This window comes from Amblyraja radiata, chromosome 25, assembly GCF_010909765.2.
Source record: "Amblyraja radiata isolate CabotCenter1 chromosome 25, sAmbRad1.1.pri, whole genome shotgun sequence".
Lineage (NCBI taxonomy): Eukaryota > Metazoa > Chordata > Chondrichthyes > Rajiformes > Rajidae > Amblyraja > Amblyraja radiata.
This window is the reverse complement of record NC_045980.1, coordinates 32,179,166-32,200,419: the sequence shown is the minus strand read 5'-3', so window position 1 is coordinate 32,200,419 and position 21,254 is coordinate 32,179,166. Positions and strand designations below refer to the sequence as shown.

Below are 21,254 nucleotides of genomic sequence, written 5' to 3'. Positions count from 1 at the left end.
TCCTCAGATTTGGAGACATTTCTAATGTGCTAAAGATGGATTTCTGATCTCTCAATCTACCTAGCCGTGAGGTCTTGCACTTTTTTTATCTGCACTTTCTCTGTATTACAAAGCCTGTTTGGCTTGGTGAGACACCAATGTTTTTTGGTACAAAATGTGGCCTTGGTTCAGCATATCCATTACTAGATGTGTTATTGCAAAGCTTGCATTTCTGCAATAGTTATTTTCAATAGTTTGGCTTTAGGCTCTAAAGTTTAGAGGATGGAAGAAAAGTGAAGAAGTGTATGGTTTTAGCATTTTAAACAAACTTCACATTACCTGTATTTGAAAATGGGCTCACCTTTGGGAAAAGAGCTGCCATCTCAGCTACAGCAACATGTATCCTTTCTGAGCAGGGCATAAAGCTAATTGGGTGCAACAGAAGGGGCGGGTGAGAGGGAGGAAAATAAACCATTAGTCATTCAATTCAAACACCAGCACAAGATTTGAGTTAAAGTTAATACTCAAGCAAGTCTCCACTAAAATGGTTGTTAGGAAAATTAATCCTGTGACTGAGATGGGCATGCAATATCAATGAAACTTCACAGAAGGGTGTTGAATTTGACCTCTGGGACCTGTCAAGCAAGTCCACAAAGCCAAAGTAACAGAATTCAACTAGTGTTAAAAATCTGTACTAACTAATCTAGATTGAGTGAATTATATGGGTGTAAAGTTAAGAAACGTCTGTTCTTTTACATTGTTGTCTTGTTGTCTCCTTGGTTCATAAATTCTAAAACCACTTGTATATTTAAACTAAGGGAACAATGATTTAAATGTGGAGAAGAGCTCCGTGATGTATCTACCCAACATGTCCATTTGGACCAGAGGTGTGATCATTCCGGCTCAGTGCTTTATATCAAGCCGGATGGTACCGCAGCTCTGAATAGAATTGTCATTGTCGAGCAATTTAAACAGCTGGAAGCTCATGATTTCCGTGCATGCCCTGCCAGACTAATCTCTATATTTACTGAGAGGTTTGGAGCACCAAATCTGTCAGTTTGCTACACTGCTGGATTCTAGTTAGTTACGCCTCAGAGCCCACATTGCGGAAATTTCCCAGCAAGTTTCAATAGTTGTGGAATTGGAAGCAAAAAAAAAAAAGAACATTGCATATGAATACAATTTTAGACTTTAAGCATTTCTGTTATCTTTTAATATGTACTTCAATTTTAATAATTTTTAATATGTTGCTAAATGTTCCTTACAAGTAAGAACTGGTAACGTTGGGAACCAGAGGTTTTGAGGTGTTTCAAGAACAGAACACTTTCACTGTGACCTCAGCCCATTGATCACTTAAATTCAGGATAAATATTTTGCAGATCAGTGTCAATTTACAGTTATTGTTCTAGCAACAAATGTTCAAGCATTTGTTTAATATTTGCACTGGATTGTGATCTTATAAATACAAACTTTTCATCACTTCTAAGTTTAGATATTCATGTGTGCCAGGTCATATAGCTGGGCAGGGAACCTTTATACAACTGCTGTAAACTGGCAGGCAGACTAAAGGATAATACAAGGCAATTTCCAGTGGAGCCAGGTCTTGGGCTAATTTCACTTGAACAGCCTGGTTAATGACAGTCACATCATGGAGGGTCTTGGAAGCAAACTTCCACTTTTCCTGTGAGGTTTATGAACAGTTCATTCACCCTGGGGGTTGCAATGTTTGGTACGTCCTTTAAGAAATCCGTAAGGATTTAAAATAAGTTGCATTTGTATGAAGTGACGGTAACCATTTTATGTTAGATTTAAAATGGCCTTTCCTACTCTTTAGAAGAGAGCAATATACCAGAATTACTGTAGCTTAGAGTTGGCATTGATACTTTTACAGTGGGTGGCAGTAGGCACAAATATCAGAACTGAGTCTAACCCTGTCCAGAGTTTGAAGAAGGGTCTCAACCCAAAACATTGCCTGTCCATTCCCTCACCAGATGCTGCCTAACCTGCTGAGTTCCTCCAGCAGTTTGTGTTTTGCTCTAATCCTGTCCTCGTTGCATACTCGCACATAGGCATCTTCCATACGAGGGCATTAGATATAGTTAAGAATAATCCCTTGGCTATTTTCTGGCATAAAGCACAGACATTCATTTCAGGTTAAATCAGTTCAGCGTGCACACACCAGAGATATGCAATTGTTTTGCTTACATGAAAATTAGTTACTGCATTTATGAAGCAAACCAGACCAAAGTGGAGGCAAAAAGGGACACCCTGGCAGGCATTATAAAGCATACATCCACCACAATTTTTAACATACAGCAATTCAGATTACATAAGTGGAATTGAGATATATTATTATGCAATAGTTTTTTTTAGTACTAGATCAATTCTTTCCACAAAGGTTGATACTTTTAACAAACCACAGTGACAATCATGCAGGGAAGAAGAGAAAAGGTGGAGTGCCTGGGAGGCAGAGACAGAGGTCAGAGTACCAGGTGGCAGGGTCAGGCCGCTGCTGCTGCAGGGTCAGAGGCTGAAGGGAAGATTTGTCGGCCCGCAGAACCAACGTACTGAAACAGCCAAGGCTGTGCCTCAACTTGCGCAGGCTCTCACGTTCAATCTGCCGGCTGGAACGTAGGGAAGGCAGGGGTCGGAAGCAAAAATGGGGGCGGGCGGGAGGGGAGGGAAAGAGAGAGAGAGGAGGGGAGAGGAAGAAGAGAAAGAAGAGATTGCACAAATGAATTCAGATTGCAAAGCGAAAATCAAATCAAAATTTAAAAAAGACAAAATAAAAACAGCATGGGTTACAGCAAATAGCTGACGAGAACAACAATTCCGATATACGTGCATCGCACAATTGGTTTGTTTATTTAAAGTCAAAACAAATTTAATATCTAATGACTGTGGAGGAGTGGACTTCTTGCGGAAGTTAAGACAACACTGCAAAGACACAAGACTCACCAGTGAGTGCATGTAACCACACACTTTCTGAAATGATTCCAGTTAGATTGCCTGGTAGGGATGAATTTTAAAAAGTATTTGGTTGTTACTATTGAGGTTTGCAAGGGTAATGTTCTAAAAATGGACCAACATGGACAGTTGGATTTAATGATTCAAGCCAGTGTCAATACAAATTCCTGCAGACTACAGACTTAAGGAACTCTACCAAGCCATCATCTTTGATATTATTGTCAATATTCTTTGATTTACTGCATTACCATCGCCTGGTATTGAAATAATCCAATTAGATCAGGAATATCTCCAATTTGCATGCTTATCTGTTTTGCATTAATCCCTAGTGGAGCATTATTCAGAAAACCACAAATTAATTGCTGGATTCATAAAAGAAAAGAAAATGAAGGCACAAGAGACTGCAGATTGTGAAATCGTAGTTAAAAAAAAGTCCCCAGTTGAGATGAAGGGTCTTGACGTTACATCCATCTTCCTCCACAGATGCTGCCTGACATGCTGAGTTCCTCCTGCTGCTATCCTTTTTTGCAAAAAAGAAAATAAGCTCGCAGGAATTGGACGTTCACTGGATATTAGAGTTATATTAACTTAGAGTCCAAGGAAATCCCAGGTTTAATCCTCAAGAATAAGAAATTCATTTTCTTATTAGTTCAACAGTAAGCAGAGTTGGCACAAGTGGCCAAATTTCCCAACAATTCCCACTTTCAAGACTGCTCTGTGAACTAATTGTATGTTTAAAGACACCACCCTTTCGGAGAGCGGCAAAGAGTAGCAAACAGATATCAAAGAAGTCTGCTGCAATTACATATATATCAGTTTAATTTCCCTTCCGTAATCAAATTGGAATCTAGGTTTCAAAGTTAAAAAAAAAAAAGATTTAAAAAATAAAAGATGAAAGGTCAGGAGCACCCACAGAGATTGCAAAGTAGAAGAGCACGCTTAGGATGAAAAAAGTTGGTTGGTTGCCAATGTTGGATGAAGCTTCACTGAAATGGGTGGGGAAAAAAAATGGGAGATACAAAAGAATTGCCACCATAGACCGTATTGGACGAGGAAAATGAGGTGAGATCTTTTTAAATAACATTGTAAAATGGGAAATTACAGCTGAAACTGAGTGCACACAATCAAAATAATTTTCATTTTTTACAATGATATGCAAGAACGTGCAAACTTACAGATAGTACCCGAGGTCACGATCGAACCAGGGTCTCTGGAGCTGTGAGGCTGCAGCACTATCAGCTGTGCCACCACTATTACACAATACCCCAATATCACCCATCGCCCACATGGAGGATAATTTGTCCATCCTCTGTTTTGACATTAAGATGAACTGCAGGGAGCTACCACAAGAGCATTAATGACAACCTGCCCCACATCTTCATCACCTTATAACTCCTGGAGTAGTTGATTACATCAGTCAAAAAACCCAACAGTAAATATTTCACCTCTCATGCTTGTTTTCTTGTGCAGCACGCAACAGCTCCTGAATATTTTTTGTGATTTGCTCGGTTTTCCGAATGACATCCTCCGTACTGGGGAGCGTGGAGTCTGGTTCCACATCTGGGTCATCTGCTTCCAGAATAGGGTTCTCCCCGTGCCGTCCTATGCTCTTAGGCTTACCCTTTCGGCAAGAGCTTGTATTGGGCAGAAAGAAAGAAAACAGGTCAATATTTTAAGTGAGAATTGTATCTCTAGTGCTCAAAGTTCAACAAAGTCTAGAACAAAGGCAAAGCCAATAATTAGGAAATCTGATTGCTAATGTTATTGCTAACTGCCAGGGGAAATAGCATATAAAAGCAGGTTATGCTTCCGTTATACAGAGTGTTGGTGAGACCACAGCTAGAGTACTGTGTAGAGTACTGGTCTCCTTGAGGATGGATGCAAGCGCAAATTAAAATCCGCAAATGTTGGAGTTCTGAAATAGAAAATACTGAGACCATTCAGGTCGGACAGCATCTGTGGAGAGAGAAACATTTAACATTTCACATCAAGAAACCCTCCGTTAGAACTGAGAAAGAGACAAATCAAGTTAATTTTAAATGCGGGGTAATGTTGGGTGGGAATTGTTGAGAGAATGAAGCAAGTTGTAAAGATCATCCAGTCAATAGGTCAATAGTTGGAGGGAGAGAGAGGAAGGAAAAAAAAGCAAACGACAAAAAAAAAAATTAGGGGAATTCGAGAAAGAGTACAAAAAGAGGAACATGAACGCTGTGAAATGCAGAGCTGTATGAAATGCCCAGCAGGCTGGACTGTGCTAATGCAAAAAAAATTTTTAAAAAATCATTATCACAGATGGATGATCCACAGAATAAATGTCAGTTCTGATACAGAGAAAGTAAGTTAACTGAAGCTGTAGGATTGATATAGAGTCCAGAAGGCTGCAGCCTGTTTAGGTGGAAGATGGAAATAAAACTTCATTGTAACAGCGTGGACAGCTAGAGGCAGATTGGTCAGAGAATTAAACTGGCGGATAGAAGGGAGATTCGATCCACCGCTGCAGATTGACTGCAGGTGTTTCGCAAAGTGGTTACCAATCCCCATTTGGCTTCTCCAATGTACTAGAGTCCACAATGTGAACATCGAATACAGTACACTAGGTTGGACGTGCAAGCGCCTGCCATTCCAGAAGACATGTCTGGGTCTCTGGACGGTGCAAAGGGAAGAGTTTAAAAAGGACAGGTTGTGTGGGAAAGTGCTGAAGCGTCCAGATCCGAAATGTCACCTATCCATGTTCTCCAGAGGTTCAGCTAGTCCCGCAGAGTTACACCAGCACTTTGCGCTTTATGCTATAGGAAGGTGAATTGCTGATGGGGACAAAAGAGCACACTGTGGAATCCAAAATAAATGGTTTAGTTTTAGAGATACAGTGCAAAATCAGACCCTTCGGCCCACCAAGTCCGCGCCGACCAGCGATCCCCGCACACTATCTTATACACACAAGGGACAATTTACAATTTTACCGAAGCCAATTAACCTACAAACTTGTACATCTTTGGAGTGTCGGAGGAAACCAGAGCACCCGGGGAAAACCCAAGCGGGTCACGGGGGGGGGAACGTACCAAATCCCTACAGACAGCACCCATAGTCAGGATCGAACATAGGTCTCTGGAGTTGTAAAGCAGCAACTCTACCATTGCGCCATCATGCCATTGATAGCACAATATGGAATCCTAAAGAAACAGTTCAACTGAAATGCTAAAGGATAAGAGAAGATGTCTCTGGTGGTGGAATCTAGTCAAAGCTGGCAGAAATTGCAAAGGATGATTGGTTAATTGCATGCAAGGCAAGGACCGGAGCAGTTTTATTCTCTATTGGTTTGGGAGAGGGGGTGAAGCCAAAGGTGCTGGGAATAAATAAGGTCCAATCAAGACTCTTGTTACCAACGAAGTGTAGGCAACGTCACAATTCAGGAAGGGAAACATCTCGGAGGCGCACGCGTGGAAATCATTGGAGCAAGTAAACTGGGGGGGGGGGGGGGGGGGGGGAAACAGGAACCAGAGAGGTGGGAAATTTTGTTGAGATGCCTTGTAATGGATGTTTCTTAATATTATTCTCTCTGACATGGAGACAGAAGATAAGCAGAAAGGGAAGGGATTATGTGAAGTATAATGCAGGCTAGAAATGGAAAATAACAGGCAGTTACAGATGTACTGCAAGGTTGTGTATCTTGAGACATCTTCCCTTCCCCTTTCAGCCTTTCGGTTTGACTGTTTCTTTTGGTTTCATTGTGCGCTTTTTGTCCCCATGAACCATGCTCCTTCTTATAACAAATACACAGAAGTACTGGAGTAACTCTGTGGTTTTGGCTGCATTTCTGGCATAGCTTGGGCCTATCCAAGTTCCCATAGCTATATGGTTGATGTGGAGGAAGGGGCTGGAATTGAATGATGTGTTCACTTTAAATGTGCTATGTTTATTAGGTTGATATCTGGAATGGGTGATTTGTCCTGAATGGATGATGAAAGGTTGCACAGGCTAGGCTAGCATTCGGAAGAATTCAGTGAAAAATAATTGAAACAAGAGATTTCAAGTGGTAATCCCACCTATGGGATAACCAATGATTATTATTTTGTAATAAAGAATTCCCCATTTAAGAAGGGAAAGATTCTCTTTTGGAGGATTGAACATTTTTTGAACTGATCAGCGGAAGAAGTGCTATAATACTGAATGCTATAATACTGCAAATAGACAAGATACTTGGAAGGAGTAAGAGTAAATTAACTACTGAGGCTAAATGGGATTGCTGAGTTGAGGTCACTATTAGAATATAATTTATTGAATGGCGGGGAACGTTTGAGGGGCCAAGTAGCATACTATTGATTGTAATGTGTATGTTAGTTAAAGAAGGACCCCTATCATTTCCAATCTTTGACTATTCGTAGCTCATTCTACAGTGCATCCCACTCATCACCAGAACATCACTCATTTTATCATTGCAAACATCCTGTGGATATGCATTCAGCATATTTTATTTAAACTATTAATCCATAATCAATCTTTAAAACAAATTGGAAGGAAATGAAAAATGGCAGAGTGTAAATCCTCACTAGTCTAACCACAGGTTTATTGTAGTAACCATAGGAAGTTCATACTATCACTCCTATAATAACTTTGCAAGCTAAGAGCATGGTTCCCACTCAGCCAGCAAGAAATTGGGGATCAGAGCTATTACTGGGATAATAAATGTTACTTATGGTGAATTTGAAAGCAGTAAAGATTAGCTTGGAAACTATTTCTTGGCAGTTGACTATTTTATATAAATAACCATGTGAATCTTCTGTGTGCCTTATTCTGGTAAATTTAATCCATACCCTGTCTCATCCAGTTCCAAGTTATTTGCTGCATTATCGTAGTCACTATCTGGCATGCTGTTTTGTTTCTCAAGTTTTGATGCCTAAAAGAAATTAAAACAAACACCAAGATGCAAACAATACAGTATGTTCACAATTATTAGATGAAATACAACCCGGACCCAAACAGAAACCAAAAAATGCATGCAAACTAGAGTCGGTAGCAGAAAATATTTGGGTAGTAATTAAAATCATGAAACGTTTGAACTAATGCAATAATGCATAAAATGCAGAAATTTATCTATTTTTCAAGAATTTGCAGCAGAATTTACATCTTTTGAGATAAATTATAAAGTGTCACATTGGAAAGACTGAGGTGGGGGGAGAAGGGACATGATGCTACATAAAGGAGTTTGCTTTTCCACTGCACTCCATGGACTACCTCTTGTCGTACATCAATACGGCAATATTTAGTGCGTGGAATATTTAACTCAAATTTGGATAAAGAATATACGTTGGAAAGCACAAGTTATCACAGTGCAAGCCCGTTACGAAACAATCAGTCATCAAATACAAAAAAGTCTTAGTTTGGACATTATCCTTGAGGAATGGATCAATTTTAAGAACAAAGTCTAACCATGTCTCAAAATGTAATCCTAAATTTATATGAATGTGATTTGTCAAGATTTAGAGATCCCTCGCACTTTTAACCAAGGGTACATTTAAAAATAAATATTTACAAATTAGCTGTGTTCAGTACATTGAAGTGATTTTCTCATTTTAGCTGAATTAAAACTACCTTTAAACATTTTTTTGAAGGGCATGAATAATTAATGGTAGATATTAATATTTGGACTGCTAGCAACTTATATTCATGTTTCTCAACATTTGTAAATACCAAAGTCTTATATGGAAGTCAAGCAATTCCACAATATTAGCTGGCTTTCATTTGGCACCATGACAAAGAAACACATTCAACACAAATCAGCTTTTTATTCAGATAACATCAGACATATCTGACTTTGGAGAAAATAGTTATTTTTTGTTTCAAAAGCAGTCATCTTAAAAGCGAGTGCATGCTTCAATAGGCAATAAATCAGACCATGCACAAAGCAAGATGCTAATGAAACTGTGCTGCATGGTGGCTGGTATCACTTGTGTAATGATGGTGTGCTGAAAAATTATTTGTCTAGGCGGATTATATCTTATAAAAGGCAAGATGCCAATTAGTTCAGTGATTATTAAAATGGTTCCCAATACCCAATTCCAAATCAAGTATAGTCAGTCTCCTCCCATTAAGTCCAGCACCAAAAATAGTTATCCATCTAATTTATCATGTCCCATCTTCAGTGCTGGTAATGGGATCATGAGATTTCTAGTGAATAAACTGTGACATTATTCCAGGTCTATGCCACCGGGGAGCTCTACAGGAGCTCAGTTTAGCCAGCACCAGTCACACTTCATTTAAAGCTCTATTAAAGTCTGAAAATGTATTTGCAACGGAAGCATTTTTTAGGGGATGGAGCAAACTTTTGAAGTCAATGCCGTACTTCTGAAAGCTTTCAACATGGTATAGCAACCAAATTACATGGCGATCCCAATTCATATTCACACAGACTACAAAAGCACTTAAAGAACTCTGAGCATTCTTCTAATTTTAATCCAGTGAAAAGCATGCCTGGTTTCCATGTTAGATTGTGGGATTCAGAAAGAAATGTTAAACATTATACAACTTGCATTAGTTCTAGATATATGCCTCAATAATTGAGTAGTGCATGTACATTTATTCCTCAATTTTTAAAACGCACTATTCTCGCCCATTAATTGATGTCAATTCACCTTGTGTGTCATTCAGTGCAAGAGTAAACCATTATAGCCAAGGTCCCATGATGGCTATGTGTGTGTTTTAATCTAATCCCAAGCGGAGACATGCTGACAAACACTTTGCCAAAGGTCTTTCTCTTGCCTATGATTTAGTTAACCTCAGGCATTCTGGAAACTGGGTGCTTATAAATGTTTTTGCTTCTTGGATTGTTTGTCAGCTAAATCTACGTTTGAAGTATGGACTTTGGGCAGGGGCTGTCCAGCTTGGTTGGATGGTTTGTCAGTGATCGTTGTCATGGCTTACACATGTATCACGGCTAAATGAGTTACTCAAAAAACGATTGTGCTCAGGCGATATGACATGAATCCTTGTCTCTGGGACCAGTGAAGAGAAAATCGTCGGGGAATTCTGGCTGAAATCAGCTAATCCATAGATTGAACCTGCAAACATGCCTACTCCACAATGCTCAGTCTAGCACTGGGCAATGATTCGCCTGCTGATGATTAGAGCAGCATGTGTATGTTTTGAACAGAAAGCTATGCAGAAGCTGTGCTGTAGCAAAGGATCAAGCTTTGATGGCTGTAGAGCTAATTGTTAAGTGTGCCATGTGTCCCGTGGTTGGGAGCAAGCAGGATTAATAAACTGAAAAATAAAAAGTGAAAGATAGAAAAGACAATCAGGAATATGCAACTCGGTATGCAGTAGATACTCCGGTGGAAGGGACTATACATGCAGAAGCAAAAAGAGAAGTGGGAAAAGGAGGGAAAGGGTGCAACAGGCACTGCCGATGTCACTGCCTCCTCCACAGTGCAGACTTGCTGAGAAGGTACTTAACCCTTCGGGTGTTCTCATCCCGGGACCATGAAAGCGTGGAAGGGAAGGAGGGTAAAGATGAAGAGGAGGTCACAAAGGCACTCCTCCCAATCTGAAAGGGGAAAGAAGAAAACACTCGGGCAAAAAAATCAAACACAAGATAAACACAATGAGAGAGAATGAGTCCACAGACTATAAACTTATAGGTATGCCAAGTTTTTGCACAGAGATTGCTTAATACTGTAAAACGTGCGCTTCAGAAAGTTAAAGTGCAAAAATACATCAAAGCAACCAACAAGACTTAAGAGTTGAATAGAAAACTATATCAGTATGGTAACAAGTAGAATTGGTAATATTGTAAAGTTATGAACACAGCGCTGAATGAAAAAAATGAAATTATTTAATCTTGACCAAGTTTATGTCCAACAGATGCACTAAAATGAAGTACATTCTTATTTTATTAATTAACTCAAAGAGCATGCACCTTTAGTTTAGTTCATAGATACAGCGTGGAAACAGGCCCTTCAGGGCCCAGTCCGTGTCGACCTGTACACTAGTTCTTTCTATCCTACAAACCAGGGACAATTTATAGAAGCCAATTCACCTACAAACCTGCACATCTTTGGAATGCCCTTCAAGCCCGGGTGATCTCTTCCCAACCAGCATTTCACTTGCAACTTTTTTTCCAAATGACCATGGTTGAAAGTATAATTTCACTTATGAGGAAGGTCTTGGTAAATATCTAGGAAAGGATTCTATAAAATATTCATTAAACATGATTTCAAAAAGAATAAAATGAAACAAATTAGAAACCAGGAATTCTGATACAGGAGTGATTAGATTGCAGTTTATTTGTACTTTTGGGATGAACAAAAAAAGCAATAATGACACTACAAAAAGCCTACAACAGTACACTCAATCCTCTTTATCCATCGATTACCCAGATCCAATCTTGAAATTCTTTTCAAATATATCTATATACATGTACACATCAATGAGTCAATCATTGTCTATATAAATATGGCAATCAGTTTCCAGACCACGTCTCAAGTGACTTTTGTAGGGAATGACCTTTGTGATCGTGGGAGTAACTCGTGCTTTCAAAACTGAGGCGCGCTAATAACTTTCAAACATTCAACAGAACTAGGAGCCAATGTATTTCCTCGTAGATACTTTATTGCGTTAATGGTTTTAGAACATTACAAGTGCTTAATTATCTTTATTTGGGCAGTGTACTGAGTGCAAGGGAGAGGGCCACAGAGGCATCTGCACTTGTATTTTGCTGTCCAGAGGAAGCCCGAGTCCAGATGATGAGGACCAAGTTTGTGAAAAATGCAGTGGTCAAATTAAAAAAGCAAAGAGAGGGCGTGAATGTCCACAAATGAATCGCAGAAATCCCCAAAGATGCTTTTGCAAGTACACAATAAGTAAGAAGATAATGGAGGAAAGGTCTGTGAAGGGCAAAAGGTTAGCTATGTGGAGAGATGAAGGATACAGGAAAGTTCTTTGATGGATAGTTTGCAGCGATCTTCATAAATAAGGGGAACTATGTACTTAATGTGAATAGGCCATCTAGTCCTTCAAAACTACTGTCTGCTCTACCAATCATGCACGATCATGCTTCTCTTGTATCTCAGCACCATTTCCTTAAACTATCCACAGGTCCCTCATTTCCTTTTAACAGAAACGTATTATTTGTTTGTAATGCACTCAATGTTTTCACAGGTCAGTAATTTAAAAAAATTCATCATCTTCTGAGTGTACAAAATGGCCCACTCTTTACCCTGAGACTGATCGCTGATGATTATCCATCTTGCATCCAATCTATCGAGCCCTGAATGATTCTGTTTGAGTCAATAAAATCCCCTTTCATCCTAGAAACATAGAAAATAGGTGCAGGAGTAGGCCGTTCGGCCCTTCGAGCCGAATGGCCTTCGAGCCGAATCCTCTTGCTCAATCTGTTCTCCTGTGGCAAGTATCCATTCCCAGGAACCAGCCTAGTGAATCTTTTACCTATATACTTATGGCAAGTATATATATATTGTAGGTAAGGAGATCATAGTTGCACAATATAGTTCTGGGTGGAGTTTCAAAGCAATTATGCAGGGTGCAAGACACTTTACTCTTGAAGTCAAATCCACTAGTAACAAAGGCCAACATTTGCTTTCTTAATTGCTTGGTGCGCCAACGAGTTACTGAAACCTAGAATATATACAGGATGCCGAGAGTCCCTTTAGACATTTCCTATCGTTCACCATTAAAAAAAATTTTAAAAATTAAAAAATTGCTTTTGTGATCAAGTGAATGACCTCATATTTTTCTACACTGTAATGCATCTGTCACTTTCTTGCCCACCCGCATCGCATGCCTATATCCCCTCGATGCCTCTGTAACGTTGCCCTCTCTACTCAGAATTCTACTAGTCTTGTTGCATCAGAAAACTTGGAAATATGATAGGCAATTCATTTCCATAGGTTGGCATGGATGGTTATATTTAACTAACAGTTGTATTCTTTTTAAAGGAAGTAACAAGGAAAGTCAGTGAACACGATGTTTGAGATAGACTACGGGGATTTTAACAAGATTTCATGGGGTCGGCTGGTCAAAAGGTTTAATCCCATGGGATCCCAGGGGGAAAAGATAAATTCAAACCAAAAATGGCTGTGACTGGAGGCAAAGGATCACTGTTTAGATTTTACTTTAGATTTGAGAGATATAGTGCGGAAACAGGTCCTTCGACCCACCAAAGTCTCTGTCTACCAGTGATCACCTGTACACTAGCACTATCCTACACACTCGGGGCAATTTAAGATTTTTTAAACCAAAGCCAATTAACCTACAAACCGATATGTTGTTGGTCGGCTAATTGGCTACTGTAAATTGTCCTTAGTAGGATAGTGTGGGAAGTTGATGAGAATGTGGGAAGAATTAAAAATGGGATTAATGCAGGATTATTTTAAATAGGTGGTTGACAATTGTTGGACGGAAGGACCAGTGTTGCTCCATAACTCTACAAGTGACAAAGAATTTGGTTAGTGCTGCAAGGGGAACCTAAACACCTGACTCAGAAGGTGGTTTTCCAGCATAAATCAATGCAGTAATTTAATGTTGTGAAATCAAAGTGACTGGATCTAAAAATATGAAGAATTTATATCATGCATCCTATGTCTGTTCCAATGCAACAATTCATTCTGCTTCATTTTCAATTAATCCTGGAGAAACCTCCTCTTGTTTGCTGTCATTTCTTTGGATAATAAAATCCAGAGAACAAAATCCAAACTTCTTGTTCAGACACAAGACAATTGTTCTTGTACGAATCTGGGTTTCGGTGATCCAGTTACTGAATGGGAGGGTCTGCAAATTATCTCAGGACTCAGAGGTCTTTGGAGAACGCAAATATCACAGTGGAGGCCGCTGTTGGAACAAAGGGATTCCGACTGAAAGACAGGCCTGACCTAAGTGCACCTTCTAACTGTAAAAAGAAAAAATGCCTATATGTCCTGGTACTAATAGAAATAACTGCCTCAGACCCATCAAAAGACACTGGTCCATTTTTGGAGATGCAAGAACAGGAAGCAGGACAGAGGTTAAAGAAGGTAGATTGTGTTAAAGAAGAACTAAGGATTTTCATTACTTGCAGGACGATCCTGAACTAGTGAAGTATCAAGAAAACCAAATTCGATATGCACCTTAATGAATAGATATTAGATGAATAGATGTAAAGGAACAATGATCAATAGAACTAATTCTACTTTACAAGGTACATTTTTTTCAATGTTCATATTCAAATATCATGTTTAGTACAATTCTTGTTTTAAGGTTGTTACTTGGCATACCTACACAGAAAATAAGTTAACAAGTCAATATTTAAAAGTAACAAGACTTCATGGAAAAATAATCCTATGTGCAACTTGTAAACTTAAACTTATGACTAAGGCAGACACACATTTGGCCATTTACATTGAATTGTTATTTAATAAACCAACAAAAATATATTTTACGAAGTAAAAATCAGGAGGATAGATTCAGTCATTTAAATATATTTACCTCTAGTTCAGACAGGTTCAAGTGAAGCATTCAATTTTAGTAACAATTTGGAAGAGATTGCCCATGCTAACTTAATTTTACCCAACAATGCCAATGGAACTTTCTATTTTAGGAACGTAAAAATATTTAAATATACAAAAACTCAGTTTAGTTTTAGTTTTCCCATCTATGGAGTGACATCTTTGCAATGGGGACACAAAGGATTACGTCATTGAGTCCTGGGATGGAGGAATTGTCCTGAGAGTTCAACGGACCTAAATTGTTCTGCCATTTGCAGGAATGAGAGGCACAGGAACTATTGTTTTGCGCCTAACAGATGCAGGGCTGTTAGTTCCCCTGGTTGGGGTGTCTATAACCAAGGGCCACAATCTGAAAAATTGCCATTCACTACTACAATGAGAAGAAAGTTTTACACCCAAAGAGTAAAGAATCTCTGGAATTCTTTCCCTAAGCGGGACAAACAGCCTACCTATTTAAGCAAGACATCCATTTATTTTTAGATATCAGGGAAATTGGGGATATGGAGTTGGTGCAGTATTGTGTACTGGGATAAAAGATCGCCTGTGACCCACAGCATGGAAGAGCAGGCACAAGAGGCCGAATAGCCTGTTCCTGCTTCAATTTCTTAGGTTTCTATCCTTACCCCAATTTGGCATATGGTAGAGAAAATTGTGGTGCAAATGCAGGGACGTCAAATTCACTCAAAGATCACACATGGTCTAAATGGGCCAAATGTTCTCACCATCCCACCCCCAAGACCAGATGGTCTCATAATTATTTGAAATTGGTACAGAATTCTGCAAAGTAAAATTTCCAACATTGCTAAATGTGGGAGGGGAGAGGGGGTGTTCATTGTTTAAATTCAAAGTTTGTTGAGACTCCAACCTTTCCGTGGAAAATAAATTCTGTAACTGGTTGGCAATTAAAACTAGAATCTGAACAATGACTGAAACAGCTAAATTTTGCTTGGGTCAGATTTAGGGGAACAATGTTCTTACTCTGTACAGGGAGGACAGAGTTATGTTGTATGAGAGAGCATGTCTTTCAGCAGATAAGGAAAAAGGCAGGCAGTATTATCAAGATATTTTAAGATAAACACCTCTTTCACACTACCAACTCCTCCTTTGCACTACTATACTCTAAAAGGCAAATTTAAAAACAAACAAAATGGTATCCATTTTTGAAATTCTAAAACTCAGGTTAGAAATGGAAAAAAAAATTTGACCATGCAAAAAGAGTAAAATCACCAATATATACATTGATTTTCTTGTTTAAACACTGATATAATGAGTCTAACAAAGCCGATGTGTGGAAGGAATCCAACCTGTAACATAATGGAATGAACAGTGGCACCAATAAAACTGACACCTAGAAGATCTTAAACCTCCAAATACATCTTTGGTATAATTACATAACTGGTCAAATTGGAAATATTTTCCAAAGTTTGAGATTGAAAGAATAATTATGTATTTTTGAGATACTAAATGAAAAAAATTCCAATTAAGTGATTTAATAAGGCAATTCAAGGGATGGATTTTGTTTCAGTTGCAATATTACTTTCAAAATGTTTAAATTGATAAAATTGAAGCTGTGCAAAATATATGTTCACATCTACAGCAATCTCCATTTCTGTGCCCACCTTCCTGAGCACTGATTCTGGAACCTTGCCCAAATAATTATTGCCGAGAGGTTGAAAGGTACTTGCATTTTCCAAATGGTTTGGAAGAGAACTGCCGGCAAGGTCACTTGATTCTGCAAATGTAAAACGTAATTTAAGATTATGAATTTAGGGGTCATTGGGCTTCAGTGCCTGCACATTGCCAAGTCCAGTGGCTATTCCACGATCACACTAAGCTAAGGGGCAGATATACTTCGTACCCTACACCTCAACTCCATGCTAGCCGTAGCCAGTGTACCTAGCACAGCCACTTCACTTTGAACAAGATCACTCACCTGCATTAAACAGATAAATGAAAGTAATTAGTTTGGTCCATTTCTTTATTTTAATTAATATCTTAAAATTTACACCAAATAAATGTGCTTTTCAAAGTTATTTTAACTTATAATTTATTCATTAAAAAAAATTAAGATATACTTCAACTGCTTTTACATTTTTAGACTTTAGTTTAGACTTTAGAGACACAGCATGGAAGCGGGTTCTTCAGCCCCACCGAGTCCACACTGGCCAGCAATTATCCCGTACATTAACACTATCCTACACACTAGGGACAATTTACAATTTTTGGTTAGCGAAGTCAATTAACCTACAAACCTGTACATCTTTGGAGTGTGGGAGTAAACCAGGGCACCCTGGAAAAAACCCACGCGATCACAGGGAGAACGTACAAACTCTGTACAGACAGCACCCGTAGTCAGGGTCAAACCCGGATCTCTAGCTCTGTAAGACAGCAGCTTTACCATTGTTCCGCCCCAAATGTCTCATATGATCCGAGATGGAAACAATGATTAAAAAAAACTTTCAAAAGGCCATCAGAATCATATGGGGACTGGGCCTCAGAACATGGCAACTCGCGGATCAACGTAAAAGCAAAGAACTGCAGATACTGGTTTATAAAAAAAAGATAAAGTGCTGGTGTAACTCCACAAACAAAAGACAAGGAAAAGTGCTGGACTACAGAAATAAAAAGTTATGCCAACACTTTGTTCTAACTTGAGACCACCTTGCTTTGAAAGTTGCCCATAGCAGCGAGGCATGTCTGATTTTGGAAGCTATGGCTGTGGAAATAGTGCAGGAACATACTCAAGGTGTGAGCCAGATTATCTGCAATGATTGGAATCACAGAGAGCAGAATAGCCAAGCCCAATTCAATCCTCACCTAAAAAAAACAAAAACAATGTACAGAGCCTCCAGCATCAGTGCTCAACAGGGTGAGACAGTAACCCTCACCCCACATTCCCCCAGCCAAGGGATAGTTGAATTCCAACAATCCAGCTGATAAATTGCCATAGACCAGGCAAGGCATCGAGATGCACCTGGTCTTACACGGTCAATGTTGCCATTCGTGGTGTACACACAAAATGAAACATGACAAAATTTAACTTTACTCTGCTGTAGGTAATCTGCTTGTTTTAAGAACACGGTTTTATAATACTTGTATGCCATTTAGTGGTTCAAGCAGACATTTTCTTTTTTCCCCCTCTGTTAGCATCTGGTCGAATCAAGTTAGTTGAAGGTCTATCAGTCTTTAATTTCTTGAAATTACAATGAGTATGTTAGCACAAGTCCTGAAATAATAAAATGGAAAAAGGTTTAGGACAAAAAGGTTAACATGACCTAGGTGTCATTTTTATTCTTCCAGACATTTTTCATTAAAAAAAATCTTAGCTTTGCACTAAACTGAAATAGTAGTAGGAGAAAGGTATGAAGACATCAAGACAGCATTTGGCAAGCTGCAAAGGAAAGGTCAGAACTTAGCACAAAAGGAGAAGGAAGAACAAAAGCACGAGTTGCTTACCAGAGCTGATGGTGAATTACTTACATGTTGAGGGAAGGGCTGAAGTCCTGCAATACTGTCCTTTGTGTAGGTGACGTCCCCCAGTGGGAGATAGGGTTTTTGACCAGAGCCAGTTTCGTACATGGACATAGGCCGGCTGCCACGTGCGGACGGGCGCCGTTTTAAGGATGAAGGATTGGAGGGACCTGGGTACTCTGGACAGGTGGGAACTTGATAGATATTCGTAGTGACCTGCCGCCTGAGGGTGGTGTTTTCACTCTGCAACGTTTGGAGCTGAAAGAAATGTTTTTCAACCAATCATCCTTTCTCACATCAAATCAAGCTGGAATATTTTTTGGTGATCTCCGCAAAGTGGACTGTGCATGTTATAAAGGAAATGGGCCTATACCGACCGAGTCAGACACAGATAGAGGAGATGCACAATTAGGCAGGCGGAGCAAAAGCACGGACTGATCTGCTTACACTCACCATGAATTCTGTCTGAAGGTACAATACAATTTAAAAAAGAGCAAGATAACATTAAAGAGCACAGTTTAAAAGCAGCAATTTATAGTCATCAAATGAATAAATGTGAAGCTGCAGCATTAATTATTCTACAGTATCTTTTTGTGACTTGCATTAAATTCTCAATACATGTAAATAGCTGTCTGCATACACACCTCCACAGTATATTTTTCTTTATTCTCAATACATCAAGATTCAGATTTATTTAAACAAATATATATATATATATTTGTGGAGGTGTGTATGCAGACAGCTATTTACATGTATTGAGAATTTAATGCAAGTCACAAAAAGATACTGTAGAGTATATATGTAGAGTATATATATATATATACACACACACACTGGAACTGAGATAAATGGATACCTTCAATAGAAAAACCTCCATTAAAAGTGCCAAATATACTGTAATAATTTGGACAAGAGGCATTCTGAAATAATAAACATGTGCAGAATATTAACTACAGTAGCATAAATTGTACTAAGCCCTTTTACTCCTTAAAGCACGAGTTATGCAAGGAAGCTGAATTGGTGAAAGCAATAATTCGTGGAATGGTTTGCTCTTTACTCTGCCCATGCAACGGCAACGGGACTGGATTAAATGCCAGCATTTCTTACTGCTGTGTAGAGAGCTGCTTACATCTTGATATATAAAGATACAGATACAAAAGGCATCTAGAATATACAAAGCTGATGATGGTTTATTAAGTATTGATAAGTTACAGGTTTCACAGGTTCCAGCATCTCTGGAGAAAAGGGGTCACGAAGGGTCCCGACCCGAAACGTCACGGTAGTCTGAAGAAAGGCCCCAACCCGAAATGTCACACAGTCAAGAGAAGGGTCACGACCCGAAATGTCACCCATCCTTTTACTCCAGAGATGCTGCCTGACCCACTGAGTTACTCCAGCACTTTGTGTCTAACTTTGATATAAAGCAGCATCTGCAGTTTATTTCTATGCAAAAGTAGACTATATGGCCATTTGGGCAATGTTACACAATCCACCCACTGTTTATATTTAAAATTCAGTGATGTGCTTTGCACTGTGCGAGGGGATAAGAGACACTATTTAAATACAAACTATTTCAGCTGCCACCCAAATAACTTTTGCAGATACAATAGATTATAGATTACAGATTAATAGATTAAATTAATGACAAAAAAAGTTTTTTTCAATTTAGGCAGAGATTGTGTTGGAATATGGCATCTTGGTCCAATTAAAAAGATAATTTTGCACTTTATAAGTCTTTTTTTCCCCAGTACATTATAATAAATTAATAAATATAATCAAGGATTATTTTGTGCCTTGAAGGATCCACTTCACTTCTAAATAATTGTGTAGATTGTTCAACTCTTATTCAAATTTTTCGCACTTTAAAAAAAAAATCTAAAGATCTTTCAGTTACAACTTATTAGACAAAACTTCCTGACATGAAACATCACCTGCCATGTTCTACAGACATGCTGCTTGACTCACCAAGTTACTCCAGCACTTTGCGTCCTTATTAGTTTGTTAATGGGACCAAATAAGGCAGATAAAAGTTAAATTTAAAGATAATTCTTGCTGTGTTAATTTTTGATTGCTGACACAACTGTATATGAAATTACAACAACGTATTTGTAACAAGGGAAAGGAAATCATCAAGGTTAACTGTTATATGCTAATTTCTTTCTTTTTTTAACTGCAGATCAGATTGGAAATGTCATTCTATTCCCTTTAAACTACCCTGCCATTTTCATGAATCACTGAGCCAAACTGATCAAGTTTCTTCCTTCTACTCTTCAGAGAGACTGCAAACAGCTTCCGTTACTAGCATCAACTGCACATGGAGTAATTTAAGATCTTGCTACTATCTGACAGCTATTGTAAAATGGTTATTGAATTACTTCCTTTACTGAGCTACAGGCCACTGAACAGATTATATCTGAGTCAGACCAAAATTAATTATTAAACACACACTGAATTATCACTTCTGAGATTTCACTTCCTGATCTGCCTTCTCGGAGTAATTAGAATCTCCATAATAACCATAAGAACGTCTCAAGCAGTTTTACTATGCAACAAATAAATTACAGGCAAAGAGCTACAAACAAATTCAGTTGGATCAATCAATATTTAAATATGCATAACACACGATTCATCTTTTCACATCGGAGAACCATCTTACTTAATATAAAACCTTCAGCTATCCCTCTCCCCATCATCATGTTGTTTAGTTTAGTTTAGAGATACAGCGTGGAAACAGGCCATTCGGCCCACCGAGTCCACACCGACCAGCGATCCCCGCACTTTAACACTATCGTACCCACACACACTGGGGGCAATTTATACTTATATCAAGCCAATTAACCCACAAATCTGTACATCTTTGGAGTGTGGGAGGAAACTGAAGATCTCGGAGAAAACCCACACAGGTCACGGGGAGAACATACAAACCCCGTACAGACAACACCCGTAGTCGGGATTGAACCCTGGTTTCCGGCGCTGCAAGAGGTGCAAGGCAGCAACTCTACTGCTGGGCCACTAAGCCGCCCAACTATGTTCTAATCATAAAAAGGCAAATACTTTTTTACTCCTTCCCACCCATATCTCTTTGTAATTTTCCAATTTGGTATCCCACCATATAATCATTAAAAAAGAGGAGCTCTTACCATGGGTTTACTAAGTAATTTTGTCTTACTTTATATGATACAATATTTAAAATAGCCTGTTCCTTGCTGTTTCCACGACATACTGCTCCAGAAAAAGTCTGAATGTTCTATGAGCATCTAACACTTTTTGACGAGGTTATCTTTTTTCCTAGTCCAGATGAAAGACACCCATAATAACTATCCATAAGTTCCTAAGTCAGGA

The 21,254-nt window shown here is 38.8% G+C and overlaps 1 protein-coding gene and 1 long non-coding RNA gene across 20 annotated transcripts in view; one reads left to right on the top strand and one right to left on the bottom strand.

Moving 5' to 3' along the window:
• git2 (GIT ArfGAP 2) overlaps positions 1–21,254 on the bottom strand; it is a 93,584-nt gene that overhangs the window by 27,552 nt on the left and 44,778 nt on the right. For 6 of the 19 annotated variants that reach the window (XR_004415743.1, XM_033043752.1, XM_033043756.1 and 3 more), the window contains 6 exons: positions 17,922–18,170; positions 10,397–10,486; positions 7,758–7,840; positions 4,392–4,580; positions 2,469–2,603; positions 341–404 (listed from right to left, as the gene is read on the bottom strand). Coding sequence is in view for 18 of the 19 variants with exons in the window: in XM_033043752.1 (XP_032899643.1) it covers positions 341–404; positions 2,469–2,603; positions 4,392–4,580; positions 7,758–7,840; positions 10,397–10,486; positions 17,922–18,170 (810 nt within the window). In the remaining variant the exon portion in view is untranslated. The remainder of the gene's footprint in view (positions 1–340; positions 405–2,468; positions 2,604–4,391; positions 4,581–7,757; positions 7,841–10,396; positions 10,487–17,921; positions 18,171–21,254) is intronic. The other 13 variants (XM_033043760.1, XM_033043761.1, XM_033043771.1 and 10 more) reach the window with 6 other exon arrangements.
• LOC116987600 lies at positions 6,271–6,544 on the top strand. The gene is made up of 2 exons (XR_004415744.1): positions 6,271–6,402; positions 6,438–6,544. It is a non-coding gene; the product is annotated as an uncharacterized LOC116987600 (long non-coding RNA).